At 38.8% G+C, this 15,823-nt stretch overlaps 2 protein-coding genes and 1 long non-coding RNA gene across 6 annotated transcripts; 1 reads left to right on the plus strand and 2 right to left on the minus strand.

Annotated features, from left to right (window-relative positions):
* Positions 1 to 1,977: 1,977 nt before the first annotated feature.
* endou2 (endonuclease, polyU-specific 2) lies at positions 1,978 to 4,545 on the minus strand. Its single transcript, XM_085470708.1, has 6 exons — positions 4,359 to 4,545; positions 3,837 to 3,942; positions 3,601 to 3,722; positions 3,147 to 3,259; positions 2,468 to 2,621; positions 1,978 to 2,232 (listed from the first exon to the last, which is right to left on the minus strand). The coding sequence occupies exons 1-6, from the start codon at positions 4,458 to 4,460 to the stop codon at positions 1,978 to 1,980; spliced, it is 852 nt and encodes a 283-aa protein (XP_085326834.1). The 5' UTR covers positions 4,461 to 4,545.
* On the plus strand, positions 2,790 to 7,694 carry LOC146700477 (uncharacterized). Its single transcript, XR_014922574.1, has 3 exons — positions 2,790 to 2,946; positions 3,053 to 3,244; positions 7,167 to 7,694. It is a non-coding gene; the product is annotated as an uncharacterized LOC146700477 (long non-coding RNA).
* A 1,281-nt stretch (positions 7,695 to 8,975) lies between these two features.
* Positions 8,976 to 15,207, minus strand: rnf14 (ring finger protein 14). 4 transcript variants are annotated; one of them, XM_085470704.1, is made up of 9 exons: positions 14,975 to 15,207; positions 14,194 to 14,352; positions 13,385 to 13,446; positions 13,104 to 13,257; positions 12,181 to 12,566; positions 11,856 to 12,084; positions 11,070 to 11,242; positions 10,411 to 10,541; positions 8,976 to 10,298 (listed from the first exon to the last, which is right to left on the minus strand). In XM_085470704.1, exons 2-9 carry the CDS (start codon positions 14,342 to 14,344, stop codon positions 10,235 to 10,237), a joined length of 1,350 nt encoding a protein of 449 aa, XP_085326830.1. In that variant the 5' UTR covers positions 14,345 to 14,352; positions 14,975 to 15,207; the 3' UTR covers positions 8,976 to 10,234. The 4 variants fall into 4 exon arrangements, with proteins under 4 accessions (XP_085326830.1, XP_085326827.1, XP_085326829.1 ...); XM_085470701.1 differs by having other exon boundaries at positions 13,385 to 13,515; XM_085470703.1 differs by lacking the exon at positions 14,975 to 15,207 and adding an exon at positions 14,612 to 14,905 and having other exon boundaries at positions 13,385 to 13,515.
* Between the last annotated feature and the right edge of the window lie 616 nt (positions 15,208 to 15,823).

Below are 15,823 nucleotides of genomic sequence, written 5' to 3' on the forward strand. Positions count from 1 at the left end.
TAAGAAACATGTTCTATTTTAATGCTAGATTGCAATTATTTTATTATGTAATTAATCAGTTTCCGCTACGTTCTCACTTACTTGACGAAGTTCTTGTACGTCAACTGATTGACGTCATTGGCCACAACAAACCCTGTACGGCTCTTTCGTCTCCAAACCGACTCTTCAGGTTGTTTTGTTGCTTTAATTAATTTATTATTAACAATAATATAAAATTATGCACAAAAGGAATTACTAATGTAAAAAAAAGTGGTTTTATTTATATATGTTTATATATAAATATATGCGGTGGCCCCTTGAGACAAAGCACGTACACATTTTTTTTATTTTTTTATTTTTTTTTTTTACTATTTAATTTGTAAAAATGTGTATACACACACACACACACACACACACACACGTAGGAAAATATTTAGTATACACATCCAGAAATGCATACACTATTATATATTGTACATATATTTATTAGTTTCAGGTTGGCCATTCTTGTATTTTGCTCGTTTGTGTTGTTGTGTTTGCACATCTCTGTTGCTTGTGGGGCTCGCACACAAGAATTTCACTCGCATGTGCTGTGCCAGTGTGCCTGCACATGTGATGTGACAATAAAAGTGATTTGATTTGATTTGATTTGAAACTCCAAAACACATTTCTAGAGTTAACTGAACTTCCAAAACAGAGCTACCTAGATCACTTAAATTACACAATTGAAAGCATATGTGTATTGTTTGTGTATTTATACACAAGCACTCATATATATTCAAATAATTTAAAAAAAAAGTGTTCATTTACCTGTTACTACCACACACCAAATCCGGTCGTTGGTACTTGCTGGCTTGTGTAGCAACTAGGTAACAAAAGCTCAACACTGCGCCTAGCATCCTGGAGCACTTCTGTTGTCTTTTGTACGTGTTTTGGAGTTTTTACGTTTAATATTAGGCAAAGATAACACAAGTAAATACAAATTTTTTTAATTTTATAATTAAAAATTAAAAATTTAATTTATGAAATCATGATTTAGCAGCGATTAACCATATTTTCTGGAAAGTTCAGATCAATTTCACTAGCCAAACCCAGGCCTGATTAGTGCCAGACCTGTTGAATCAAGAAAACACTTCATTTGAACCTGTTTGACAAAGTAAAGTCTGAAAGATCTATAAAAGCAAACATCATGCCACCATCAAAATAAACTCAAGAACAGATGATAAACAAAATCACTGATATCTATCAGTCTGGAAAGGACTCAGAACAACATCTAAAGAACTGCAGACCTCACTTTCCTCATTTAAGGTCAGAGTTCATGATTCAACAATAAGAACTGGACAAAAATGGCCTCCATGGGACGATCTTCAAGACTGGCTGATGTGATCTGAAACGCATCAGCCAGTCCACCTCTGAATGACTCAAAAAAATCCCCCACACACATAAAAATCAATAAAAGAAAAGACAAAAGAATATTTTGCAGAGTCCTACTCAAAGTCCAGCCTTAAATCAGACTGAGATGCTTTGGCATGACCTCAAACAGGCCATTCGTGTTCAAAAACTCTCCAGTGTTGCTGCCAGTTATTAGGTCTAGGGAGCAATTCATTTTTTAATAGGGTCAAGTATGTTTATGTTTTTTTCTCTTAATAAATTAAATCATCACTTAAAAATTACATGTTTTTATTTACTCTGGTTATCTTTGTCTAGTATTAAAATGTATTTAATGACCTAAAACGTTAAGAAAGATTAAGAAAAAATGTAAAATAGAGATAAAGATAGATCAGTATCCGGCTTCAGACTTCAGAGACTCATCAGTTATTTCCCATCACGTAATCCGTAGCACACTCTCAAAACAGAAACAAAGGCAATGCAGTTAGCTCTTGGAAGGTTTTATTGTATCTTTATGTAAAATAAAAAGACAACAACAATACCTATGACACTTTGTACCCAAGCTTAAGTGATGGGGAAGTTGTATGTCAGATGTATTTTCTAGTCGAGTTACCGAGGGTTCAGGTACCTGAGGAGCACAGGGTAGGTGGTACCTATATGCTTCTGGTTGTAGTGGTGGCAAACAATCTCCATGTCGTACAAACTGAACTGGACTTTGACGCGTTCATTAGGCGAGGTGAGGAAACAGAGAGTGTAGAGGGCGAACTCGAACTCGGGACTGACTCCGATGAAGATGCTGCCCTTGGGCTTTATACCGTTCTTCCAGCTAAACTGTAGCGCCAGGATGTGTTTGTTCTCATCGGGCTGCGGTAGGGGCAAAATGAAAAAGCCGGTTAGGCAGGGAGAAATGAGTCAGATTGTTTGACAGATATTTGCTGACAGTGGAGAAAAGGCAGGAAAGAAATTACTGATAAATATACAGGGAAAAAGTAACCTGAATACATTTTTGAATATCTGTCTAAATAGTTAAAAGTAAAGTACCAGAGAAAAGAACTTCTTTGCCTGAGTTTAATTAAAGAAAGTCTTAAGAATAGTATACCTGGGGTGAATGTGCAGTGACACTGTAGCCTTTGTAATCAATATGGCCCAGCTTCTCTTGTAAGTATAGCTGGATCCAGTTGTGAAAACCAATAACAGTCCTCCCCCCTCTTGTCTCTCCAACAAACACGTGTTCAAAGCCCGAAGAGTCTGGCCTGAAGAGAGACAAAAAGGGCAATGTCAGAAGTTTACAGCCACTCATCATGGGCGTGAATGCCACAGTAGTTTTCCTTGACAATTGCAGATTCCAAGATTGCGAGTTTAAACGATCATACATATGTACAAGTTATTTGGATGTGTCTTTGCTTTGCTTTACCAGGATCTGGAAGAAGACCCACTCAGATGAGATGAAATTGGTTATAATGTTCAGGAACAACCCAGGAACCACCAAGGCTCCAGACTGCCATGAACTGGAAACTGCTGGACCAGCAGTGTTGCTGTCCACAGTGAAGCCAGTTTTACATCAACATGGACTGAGAGGTTACCGGCCAAAAAAGAAGCTGCTCCAAAATCGATGCCTTAAATTTGCAGCTGCCCACATGGACAAGCCAATCCTGAACACTTTTTTTTTTCTTCCATTTGACAGCACTGACGCTGAATGTATCTGCCACACAGAGCCAGTTTGTCAGCCTGTATTTACCATCGCGGTGCTGAATTCCACTGACGCAGATTCCACCCACCTGCTGGATCCTCTCCTCGCATAAAGCTCAAACCAGATCCTGTACAGCTGCTTCTTGAATTCTGTCTCATCCTCAGGCGAAAGATGCTTCTTGACCAGGTATTTATGGGCTATCTAAAAAATAGAAGAACTTATTACAAAATGCTTATAGCTCAGTTAGCAGGGTGGCTCGAGATGAAAGCGCTAGTTGGTCCGATCAGGACTTAAATATCTCAAATACCTTTAACCCACAGAGGATAAATCCTAATTATTTAGTGATCCCATGAGTTTATCTCTTCCACCATTAGTAGGTGAAACTGGAACAAACCTCCACAGACAAATAAGTGCTACTAACATCCGTTTTTTTTTTTTTGTTCCTGTCATAGAAAGCCATTGATAATATTTCTTCATCCTCTGTATTTAATAATGACACTAACCTACGATGGCGAACATAGTCAAATGCCCCTCATAGGTACCTTCATGGTGGGAGTCTGAACGATGGAGTCCAGGAACTTGTGGTTCTCTGCCACTTCCTCAGGAGTTACAATTTCTGGCTTACCGGTGTCACTCTCATAGTTATCCAGCAGGGAGATAAAGGCTGCAAAGATCAACAGAGGCACATTTCAGTGGCACATTACGTCATTAAACAATGTTTAGGGCTGCTCAGTCCTATAAACATGGATGATAACAATACAGTGCCTAGTGCACTTACCTAAAAAAGTCTCCTTTTTGAAAATGTTCTCATCGACAAAGGTAAACAGTGGATATCCCGCCCCGTCATTGTTGTCATTGATGTTCATGCTGTCTCCAGCTTTTCCCTGAAACAGGAAGAACAGTGCTTTTCATAAAATGCTCCTCATGTATGCTTCCAGTGATATCTTTTCCTTTACTCTTACTTGTGCCTCCAAAATGTAAGTATTACTACTACGTGGTAAAAAATACAAGTAGAAAGTTTGTCCAAATTAGGAAGACCTACAATAAAAATTTCCATAAATATCGACGGTTTCTATCACAAAGATCTAACCTTTACCTTTACAGTAGGTCTCTAAGTTTCCGGGCTTTGACTTTTTTACTGAGTAAAGCTCATTCAGAGCTAAAAACTTGAGCTCTATTTGCAGGAGAAGAACAGTGCCTGTTTTGAGGTGTAATGCAGACTGTCAGATATCGTCATAAGTTTGCAATATATACTATTATCTACAACAGGTGTCTGTGTGTGTCTGAGTGCGTGATGCACCTGAAGGGAGATCCTGTAGTCTTTTCCAGGCTTTAGTCTGTTGATATCATTGTCCCATAGCTCCTGCACCATGGCTGACAGCTCTCTGTCACTCTCAATCATGATATGACCGCTTGCAGATGTGCTGTGGATGCTCTCTCTTTCCAGTATGTGCTTCTGACAGGAGAGGAACAGTTACTGAAGCCTCTGCTTAACTCGAGCTTTAAGCTTCAGAGGTGAACAACACCATAAAACTATTTTTCACATATAAAAAGTGTAAAGCACAGGTACGCTAATGCATGTAGGCATACAATAATGTATTTCTGCTCTTTTTGAACTTGTTTAAGTGACCCATCAGATTAAATATAATACTCACTTATGTGTAAAAAGCTTTTCAGAAATATTTAACTTTGAGGTGATGTGTGTGCAAACAGAGGTTATAAATCAGTTTATACAAATGGTTTTGGCTATTTGAGTACAGCATTTTAGCCCAACCATTTACATGTTGTTGTTTTTTTAAATAAAGAATGTATTTATTATATAAATAATTAGATATAATAAATAGCCATTTCCCACTGAGGAAAATGTCAGCTTTATCATAAATAACTAGATATTTCAAGCTACTTAAATAAGCACTGTTAATCATTTCTGTGTCACTATAAGGTCCTTTTTATGGTTAGTGGTTTATTATCTTTTGTAACTGAGTTGATGTTCTTAACTTTAGTATTTTATTTTATTTATTTGTACATTTCAACGTTTTAGATAGATACATGAAAGCGATTCACAAGGCTGTCCTAAGTGACTCGGCACTGTAAAAACATAATAGCTTCAACTGCTTAATCTAGCTTAAACACTATTGCATTCAACAAACGTGGCTGACATAGATTCACACATTGCATCCCATCAGCCACCACATCAAAATCCACTGACCTTCTCCTCTGTCTGTCCTCCTGCTTTAATAAATCAAATCAATGATTTGAGGGTTAGTGAAGTATCTCAGTGCTGGTCAGGTGCTGCTCGTGCTGGTTGCCGTGCAGGTGTGTTTAGAGGCATAGTAATAGTCCAGCCATGTAGTCAATCAGTGTGTATGGAGAAAGGCAGGCATGGGCTGGGGGAGTGAACAGAGACCACGAGGCAGGGGATGGGACAGGACAGGAGAGAGGGGCCGTTTTAAAGGGTTATCCCCTGTCAGCAACTCTGACCAAAGGGATCACACTATGTTGTCGTCTCTTTTCAGTCTCACACTAAAACGTGGGGTCTTTGTTTCTTTAGAATTTCATTGTTTCTCTGTCTGTCACAGCATAACCTCTGAATTACAGGGTAAATATGGGTCATATTTCAGGTAATAAGATTTTGTTAATGGTTAAAGTTCACTTAAACATCTACATAGAACCAAGGTCTTGTACGAAACACGATTGGGGGTTTTTTTTGTTGGGTTTTTTTACAAGTCATTGACCTCACCATTTCAGATTAAAAGCTTGATTAAAGCATTTTAAAACAAGATTTTAAAGTCTTCAACAAATTAAATTTAAGCAGGAGCTAATACAACTTTTTACTTTTATAATAATTTTATTTATTTAAAAAAATCCCGAAAATATTTATATATAATGTGGCCTTCGTGGAATTAGAATAGAAGAGTTTTATTTTGTGTTATCTTTTTGTAATATACAATTTCTTGTAGCCGTCTGAGTGTTTTAATTTTCAGAAAAATACAATCCCAGGCTTCTTTCTTTTTTTTAACCTTGTTTCTACTACTGAAAAAATGTCTGGCAGAATTAAGTCTAAGAGATGAGCAAAATTATCTTATGTCTAAATCTCAAAATTGCCATTTTGAAAGTTTAAGTTGCTTCTAAAGAAGCTAAAATTTTAAGATCCCTAATTCAATTTTTTAAGTCATTAAGTTGAAACTATCTAACCAGATTCTTACTCTGGATGGCATTACCTTGGCTTCCAGTAACACTGTGAGGAACCTTGGAGTCATTTTTGACCAGGATATGTTCTTCAATGTACATATATAGGTATCAACTATCTTAATTGCCCCTTGGGGGTGAATAAAGTTTTCGTGGCTTGACTTTGACTTGACTTGATATTAAACAAATATGTAGGACTGTTTTCTTCCATTTGTGCAATATCTCTAAAATTAGAAATATCCTGTCTCAGAGTGATGCTGAAAAACTAGTTCATGCATTCATTACTTCCAGGCTGGACTACTGTAATTCATTATTATCAGGAAGTCCTAAAAACTCGCTGAAAAGCCTTCAGCTAATCCAAAATGCTGCAGCAAGAGTACCGACAGGGACTAGAAAGAGAGAGCAGATTTCTCCTGTATTGGCTTCCATTCATTGGCTCCTTGTTAAATCCAGAATTGAATTCAAAATCCTGCTCCTCACATACAAGGTCTTAAACAATCAGTCTCCATCTTATCTTAATGATCTTATAGTAGCATATCACCATTAGTGCACTTTGCTCTCGCACTGCAGGCTTACTTGTTGTTCCCAGAGTATTTAAAAGTAGAATGGGAGGCAGAGCCTTCAGTTTTCAGGCCCCTCTTCTATGGAACCAGCTTCTAGCTTGGATTGGGGAGACAGACACTATCTGTACTTTCAAGATTAGGCTTAAAACTTTCTTTTTTGCTAAAGCATATAGTTAGGGCTGGATCAGGTGACTCTGAATTCTTCCTTAGTTACACTGCAATAGGTTTAGGCTGCTGGGGGGTTTCCATGATGCACTGAGTGTTTCTTCTTCAGTCACCTTTCTCACTCACTATATGTTAATACACCTCTCTACATTGAATTATATTTGTTATTAATCTCTGTCTCTCTTCCACAGCATGTCTTTCATCCTGTCTTCCTTCTCTCACCCCAACCGGTCGCAGCAGATGGCCCCGCCCCTCCCTGAGCCTGGTTCTGCCGGAGGTTTCTTCCTGTTAAAAGGGAGTTTTTCCTTCCCACTGTCGCCAAAGTGCTTGCTCAGAGGGGGTCATATGATTGTTGGATTTTTCTCTGTACGCATTATTGTAGGGTCTACCTTACAGTTTAAAGCGCCTTGAGGGGACTGTTTGTTGTGATTTGGCGCTGTATGAATAAAATTGAATTGAAAGTTTAGTTTTAACCATTACTGAGCATTATTAGCAGCATAACCAACATTATTTTGTGTCTCCCATTTTTAGGTGTCTTTTATATGATAAGAGCATAGATATGTTTTCATAGCATCTGTTTTGTAGAAACTACAAATAGAAGATTTAGTTTAGCAAAATTTGATTTCACTTTGCTAATCATCTCCTAACCAAGCTAGCTTAACCCTTTTACAAGCTTAGCAACCAACCAAAGCTTGTTTAAATTGCTTATGTAACATTAGTAGTGAGATTTTTATTAATTTAATTCATATGCATGAATATGACAATTTATTAACTACTATCAGTGAATATTTATATTGTAACATTTTATGTCCTCTGACATTAAACATGACATCATCTGATCATTTTAAAAAACCTATATAAAATGATTATTTATTGTTAGTTTCTTTGGAGCCTTGGCACAAGTGTAAGAAAGTAAACTTTTTTTCTTTCAAGGAAAGTTATTTAATCAGTTCACTTTTTTTTTTTTTTTTATAAACACAATTCAGTACCAGTGTGACATGTTTCTATTCAGGTGTTCAATCTGTGGGCCTTTGCTAACGTGACCTTAGTTAATCTAGAGCAAGTGTGGGCAATACTTTCTTTCCAAAGAGCTGCTTTAACCTAACCACTTTATGGTAAGAGTGTAGACTTTTACCACTCATCTGAACCAGAAACCTGAATTGTGTAATGCACGTGCAAAATAAGTTTTTTCGGACCTCTGCAGAAACAAGAAAAATATATACCCTACATTTAAATATGACACTGCTGGTCATGTGAAATCTCACATTCATTTTGTTGTAACCATGTAAGAGAAAAAGATTCTGTTGAAATAATAGCGATGATTTTTTTAAAAAAAAAAACTGAAGCCAACGCAGTCAAAACAGGGGTCACACCAAGACTTTCAATAAAACTTACCACTGTGGAAACAGCCCTCAGCCCTGACCTCAGTAAGCAGTGGACGGATGAGCTTGTGCGCTCCGTATCTTATTTCAGGTCATACTGAATAAAACATCAAGTTCATTTTGTAAATTGTTTTCAGGAACCTAAAGAAGTCCAGCGGCTTTCAAGCACAAGACTGTCAGAAAGCAGGACTAAGTCAGTAGCCAACAAACATGCAGTTTCATGGGTACATCAGGTTTCAAAAGACAGAGACGGTGTCAAAAATTCACCCTGAGGCTTCAATATAGGACTTCACAAACCTGAGTAATGTCACAGTACTTTCGTCCATCTGTTATACTGTATATCCACTTTGCCCACAGTAATGATGGCTCATAACATGTGGGCAAAGTGATACACTGCAAGACAATCATGACATTTACATTATGTTTAGTGCATCAGGAAGTTTTCACTAAATTACTGACAACAGAGGCAAGCATTTCAAATATTAATAACCCGTTAAACTGTTTACACTGTGCTGTTTTCAGTATTACTCTTAAGGTCAGCGTTCAAACCTCAACCTACAGTTGTGTCTATTCATGTGCAGTTTTATGCTGGCACCAAGACATGAAATGAAACAGACAAAATGTTAAGTAAGAATTTTTACTTTGAGGAACAGTTAATTGCAATGCAAATCAACATGCTTTGCAGGACAGACCAAATCATTCAGTGCTAAAAAAGAACAGATTTGCTGCAGGGTTCAATTCAGAACAGAACTGCTTGCATTAGAAATTTGCCCTTTCACTCTAATGTAAATGAAGTAATACAATACAAACTAATTTTTGTATCTGTGGATATAATTAAACTATTTGGCCTCACTTTGACACTAATTAGTGGCAACATTAAGGAGTAGATCTATTCGATTATATCATTTCTCACACCAATCCCTGAATGAAATTAAAGCAACACATACCCTAATGAGCAATCGTTAAACCATTGATTCTCAAAAGTATCTAAGCCACTTTCCTCTATTAGTTCTGTACAGAAATATAATAAAACCAATACCAACCAATCCAATGAAATAAATTTTAACCTGCTTTGACTTTGTGCAATGACTCAGCTAAACTTGTTTATGAAAGACTACGGAGTAGGCTCTGTAAATAGCACCCTGTGTCTTTGGGAGGCATGGGGGTTTTCCCATAATGCCTAGAACTAAAACAAAGCACAACTTCCAGTTTTGAAATTATGTGTGAGTAACACATCTCTGGGTTTGTCTCCATTTCTTTAAAGCTTTATCTTAATTGTATTTGTTATATCACGAAATTAAAAAAAACAAAGGTTTTCATGCCATACCTTTGATAAATGAAAAATCTGATTAGATTGTTAATGTGACGTGAATAATGACAAAGTGGGACAAAGACGGTTCCAGTTTTCCTCTTAACACTGGAAAGGCAGAAAAAGCACCTGAAATTGAGCAAACTGAGCTTAACTAGTGGTTCCATTATTAGTTCCTAAACTTTATAAACCTGCAGGACAGGAAGTGCATGTCTACTTGAAAAGAGAAAATCTAGACATGTACAACCAATATAATGTTGACCTGTATAAGTCTGAAATTCAAACAGCATTTCCAATGATTTAGCCCAGTGACCCAGTCAGGTGCAGAAAACTGTGCTGCCAATCAATAACCACATATCTAAATACCCATTATTGATGTACAAACCAAAACAGCAATTTTAATGTTACCATGTTAACAAAGACATAATAGTGACATGGTAGGGTTATGGTGGCTGTAGTTGCACTGTTTGGCCAATGCAGGCATATTGAAGTCACAGATGAAGTGGTGGCTATGTGAGAGATAAAGTGCGTTCAAATTGAGCATACAGCAGTGAAGCACTGCACAGTGTCAGTCCTCCTCATCACTCCAGAAGGCATCATCATCTTCATCAGGATCCACACCGAGAAAAAGCCTGCAACAAGAAAGAAAAGATGCATTCACAAACAATACGTAATGTAAATATAATATCAATAAGCCTAACTTGGGGGAGGGGGTTAAAAAAAGAAGGAAAAAAAATCTCTTACTGGTTGTAACAAGGTGAATGTGGGTTGTTAAAGTGACTGTATGGGTTGACTTTGCTGAGGACGCCCAGGCACAGCCAACAGAAGTACTGCTTACAAGAGGTGCAGGTCATCTTGTTACAGCCATCAACTTTCTGAAGAGACACAGAAACGATACATTAGCTACAACTGGGATAATCTGGAAGCGAACGCAAGATTTTTCACAGACAGAACAGAAAAAAATAACGACATATGACGCCTCAGTCACTGGCCTAAAGATCACTAGGCAACCCCTTGGCAACCTGGTTAGACAGTGGTTTCCAGGTAATAAAAAAAGTTGCTCTGCGATTGCCTTGGCTGCTGGCAGATTGCCAGAGTCTCTCGTCAAGGATTTCATAGACTTCAATGAAAGCTCTTAACAACTACTCACCGGGCATTAACGGAAATAAACATGTGACAAACGCAGACAATGATTCCAGGAGTAAACATTTCCCCCTAGCAAACATGAGTTGCTAGGATGTCTCTAGGCCAGTACGTTTTAAGGAGCAATTTTTGACTGGTGGCTGCAGTTCATTTTGGAGACCGTCTGATGACAATAAACATTCAATTTTACAAAAATCTGAACCATGATGCTCAAGTCAAAGCCAGTTCTACTTCACTGTTAACAACAGGGAAAGTCCAACCTGTATATTGGTTCCACAGCGCGGGCAGCATTTGCAGTTCTCACTGAGCCAGTCTCTGCTAAAGGACTCCTCAACTGCTTTCTGGATTACCCTTTTCCCATAGCGTTGCTCCATGAACTTTTGCCCTGAAGCAGTAGCAGACAGGTACTCATCTCTCAGGTTACGCAGTTCCTCTGTAGGGAAAAAAACAAAACAAAAACACTGGTTTGAACATGAAGATGTGTTGATGGCATGTCTTTAACCCTTGTGTGGTGTTCGTATTTTTGTTACTCAGCCAGTGTTCATGGGTCTGGTGGACCCGCTAGAGTTTTGGCTTTCCAAATTAACACTATCAAACAATTTTATGTTAAATTACTCAACAGATGTTTACTTCATCCCAATTACAAGACATATGAACAGCAAACATGGTTAATTTTTTCCCTTTACCTTTGTTAGATCACATTTATGAATTAATGTGCTTCTCGTTTTTCTTTTATATAAAATGTTATAAATAAATCAGTTATAATCAAGTGGAGTGAGTGGAAAGACACAACACATTTACACGTGAAAAAATAATTAATTGTTTAATTTTTCTTTTGAAAAAAACTGAACACGGGTCTCACAGACCCGAACACCATACAAGGGTTAAACAAAGAAATCTTCACACCAATGTACAGAATCTGGTGGACAAAGACAACATTTTGATATTGGAGACTTTCTGGTTTCTACTACAAAATTTGTAGGTCGAGTTAACTGACCAATCAGATTTGCTTCTAAAGAAAACTATTAAAGTTTCAGTGGCATTACCTGCACGAATTTTACAGTGGGAGACACCGTGATACCCCAGCTTGCACAGTGTGCAAAAAGCATACTGGCATGCTGAGCAAATGCCCATGGTTGTGTCTGGCTCCATCATTACAGCGGTACCACAGGACTGACGGGGACAGTAGACCACATCAGCCATAAGGTCCAAACTGGACTGAAGGAGCAAACGGTCATATCTGGCAAACAGCTCCTCGTCCACGAGCTGTTTCACCTGAAACATAAAGGCAGACAGGAAAGGAAAGCAGGGTAGGCGCTGACGGTAGGGTGAGTTGGACTTTAATTGAACGGACTCATAAATCACAAATACCTGTGACGGTGTGGCTAAAGAGGTACATTTGGGCTCCGGGCAGTTAAGGCACTGAACATTGCCATCCCTTATTTGGATCTGGAAGTATTCAGTCATGCAGGCCTTGCAGTATACATGTTGGCACTCCTTAAAGCAGAGACAGTTTGAGCCCAGCTTCTCTACAAAGCAGATTCCACAGCAGAACACTCTGCTGTCGAACACCCTCTGCCGCTGCGCCTCGTCAAAGTCTAGGAGCTGAGGTAAAAGGTCGGCACGCGGGTCCATCAAAAGGACAGTCCTCGGGTCCAGCTGAGAAGACGATGAAATCTTCTGTTCAGACTTGGAATTCATCAATTCTTTTTTCTTTTCTTCTGCTTTTTCAGGATGGCCCCCAAACTGCACCATAGCTAGGACAAAAAAGCAAAAGACAAATTTGCACCATTTATAAACATAAAATGCAATCTGTACATATGAATTACAAACAGAAAAAAATGCCTGAGATGTGAACAATGTGTACAAGTGTGTGTACCAATGCACATGACAGGGAAACAATTAATAGCGTTCAACCTTCCATCTTTCCAGTTCAACTTTCAGGGGAAAAAAGTGGATACCACCAATGAGATGTTAGGTAGCCATCAGCAAAACAATGAGAAAACTGAGATCCTCACACCCAGGATGCCTACGTGTGCATCAAGTATTCTGCAACTGAGAAGCATCCAAAATGTTCATTTTAGGCTCAGTGCAGCTAAAGCACTGACAGTGTCCATGTTATGCTATTTTGGAATGTGGATAATTTCAACTAACGGCTAAGAAGACATGGCGAGGTTAAATAACATTAACAAATCTAATGTTTTGAGCCAGTTTGTCCCAGTGTGCATAGTGTGTGGTGTGAAGTATCTATGCTCTAATTTTCACTGCACGGTCGGGTTTTCTTCACTCATTACCTGCCTTACTTCCTCCCCTTATGATTTCAAGAGGTGACTGGATACCCAGAAAGCCCAGAGCCTCTTCTTTGAGGAACTGGATCCATGTGAAAAGAATCACACAACCCTGATTCTCCTCCCACAGCTCATCCAGTCGTCGGCATAGAGAGCTCATCTGAGGTGACATTGAGAAAGGTTTTGATATTTACGATGTACTGTTGACTCACAATTTGAATATCCCAACATGTCCAGTACTTCTTGTGGCACAATAAAGGATTATCTGAGTTGTTATGAGTCCGTACCTGTGCTCTGGTCATCCATTTACAGCTGAGAGTGAAGAGCGGTGGGGCTGTAGAGGGATAGTCTGCAGGAATCTCAAAGTTGACCACCAAAGGAGGTAGGAAGGAGACATTATATTCAGTTTTATTCTCTCCTGTGATAGACAGAAGAGACTTCATTACATTTCTTATTAGTGCATGATTAGGAGGGAATAACTGAATTAACCCTCTGCACCCCATATTAGCTGTGGATGGCCAAACTCGCATACGATATGAAAAGGTAATCATATTTATATAAGGAAAAGTTGAATTTTTAGGACACTTGAGTCCAACATGTTGTTGTTTAGCGAGCTTGTTGTCAGCTACATGGAGACCGGGAAGGATTGCATGTCTAACCTGCTGACACTAACTGTGACAATATCGGTAATAAATAAGTATGTTTATGCAAGTTTTCCTATGTTAAAGTCCTGACTTCAGCACAGATGAGGCTTGAGGTGAGGAGGGGGATGAGATGGAGGCAGGAAGGAGAGAGTAATGCTGTAGGATGTAAACATCTTAAATGGCCACATGCAGTTTGAAAAAGCTATCTCTAATCTTTGAATAAAACAAACTAATAATTACTTAAGCTTTAATCATGTTTATCACCATATACCCATTGCCATTTCTTTCAGGAATCTGGAAGATCTTAATAAAATTATATTAAGGTACAGAGGGTTAGGGTTAGCCCATCTTCTCCAACGCATCCTGAAAAGCGCTTTATTATTATGAAACCTGTCAGATTTTTCCCCACAGCTTGCTTTTCTTTCTTTGCAAAGCCTACCGGACAGCTGTACCTTTGACTACCACTTTGAAATCTGGAGGGAGCTCCAGACAGAGCTGGATCTCTCCCCCCTGTGCAGACTCTGCCCGATGAAATTCCTCTTCATCGTAGATACTTGCTAAAGCAAGCAGCTCATCCTCCTGGGCTTCCTTGTCCTCAGACATTTACATTCCTGCATTAACGGTGTGTGACAAACATTTATTATTAGAAATATCATGACAAATCCTGACAAACCGCTAGCACACGTTAATACTGACAGAAAGCTAAAAACAAAAGCAGCAACTTGCATTTTGTCCTCAGAAACATAACGTTTTCCTGCATTCACAGTTTGCAGCTTGGTTAACCGTGGTTTTCCCGGAACTCTTTTTATATAACAATGACTAATCACCTGAGAGCAAAGTACAGTTTCCTGTGATATAACGTCAGCTTACCGTAGCTAACGTCATGCTACAGTGTGGCCCAAAAGTTAGCAAGCTAGCTAGAAAAAGTTTACTTATCTATGTCAGACGTATTCCTAACTCCATCCTAATTTAACAGCAAGTAAATCTGAACCGTGAGTCAGCTTCAAACTAGAGGACAGCTCCGTAACTACCAAAGTAACTAGGGGAAACCCATCCAGGCTAGCTTGTTGTGCTAGCTCAAACAGTGGCTTCTTGGGGATCTCGGCCGTCCTCTAACTTTTCTTCTGTAGCAGCAACACAGCACTTTAGCTCGTCTACGCAACTAAGAACCCCTGCATAAGATCCCTAAGCCTCTAAGTACTAATTAACTATGGAAAAGTCAATGTTTCTTACCTTGTGCGGCCAAAGCACTAATGACTCCTGCCCTGACTTCTTTCTGTCATGGCGCGTCACCTTCAGGCTTGTGAGTGTATGACATCTTTACTTGCAATTTTGTTACGCTAAGAAGCAGCGACCTCATGGTATTTAAATAAATATTGTACCTCTGTAAGACTGTACGAATCTTAGTAAACATACACCACTTCATTAGGTACACCTGTTCATCAGAGGTGTGGACTCGAGTCACATGACTTGGACTCAAGTCAGACTCGAGTCATTAATTTTATGACTTTAGACTTGACTTGAAAAAATGTTCTAAGACTTGTGACTTGACTTGGACTTTTACACCAATGACTTGGGACTTGAATTGGACTTGAACCGGTTTACTTGAAAAGACTTGATATTTTACCCCAAATATAAAATTTAACATGCATATTATATAGAGATTGAAAATGTGACGTCATTCACGGGTAGAACCGCAAAGGATTCTGGGAACTCGTGGCAAGCGGTACTAGCGCACGCAGGCTTTCAATTGAAATCAGTCACACAGCCATAAAAAGAAACACAAAAATGTCAAGAAGCTGTTGTATTATTAACTGCAATAGCCGGTCGCATGACAGCCACGGGAAGCCGACGGGTAAAGAGATCGGTTGTTATCGGATTACGTCGTTGAAGAGAAATTGTTCGAGCCATGTTTCTGAAGTAACAAAGACAAGACGGATGGTCTGGATTGCAGCCATTCAAAGATCAAATATAACGTCCCAGAACACTCCAGCTCACAGGTTAGTCTGCTCCAAGCATTTACACGAAGGTCAGTGTCTTTTAGTACTTAATACGTCATTTTCATAACATAATTAGTGATAT

The sequence above is a fragment of the Copadichromis virginalis genome, linkage group LG10, assembly GCF_057382275.1.
Source record: "Copadichromis virginalis isolate Kocher_CV1m ecotype Utaka linkage group LG10, C_Virginalis_male_GT1.1, whole genome shotgun sequence".
NCBI lineage: Eukaryota > Metazoa > Chordata > Actinopteri > Cichliformes > Cichlidae > Copadichromis > Copadichromis virginalis.

Excerpts from the sequence above, each read along its gene's own strand:
- endou2 (XM_085470708.1), bottom strand. The coding sequence starts at position 4,460 with ATGATTGAGAGTGACAGAGAGCTGTCAGCCATGGTGCAGGAGCTATGG. Across the intron at positions 3,943-4,358 it reads ACTACAGGATCTCCCTTCAG|GGAAAAGCTGGAGACAGCAT; the intron begins GTGCATCACGCA and ends TTCCTGTTTCAG. Across the intron at positions 3,260-3,600 it reads TTCAGACTCCCACCATGAAG|ATAGCCCATAAATACCTGGT; the intron begins GTACCTATGAGG and ends TCTATTTTTTAG.
- rnf14 (XM_085470701.1), bottom strand. The coding sequence starts at position 14,344 with ATGTCTGAGGACAAGGAAGCCCAGGAGGATGAGCTGCTTGCTTTAGCA. Across the intron at positions 13,258-13,384 it reads AATGGATGACCAGAGCACAG|ATGAGCTCTCTATGCCGACG; the intron begins GTACGGACTCAT and ends ATGTCACCTCAG. Across the intron at positions 12,085-12,180 it reads CTTTAGCCACACCGTCACAG|GTGAAACAGCTCGTGGACGA; the intron begins GTATTTGTGATT and ends TTTATGTTTCAG.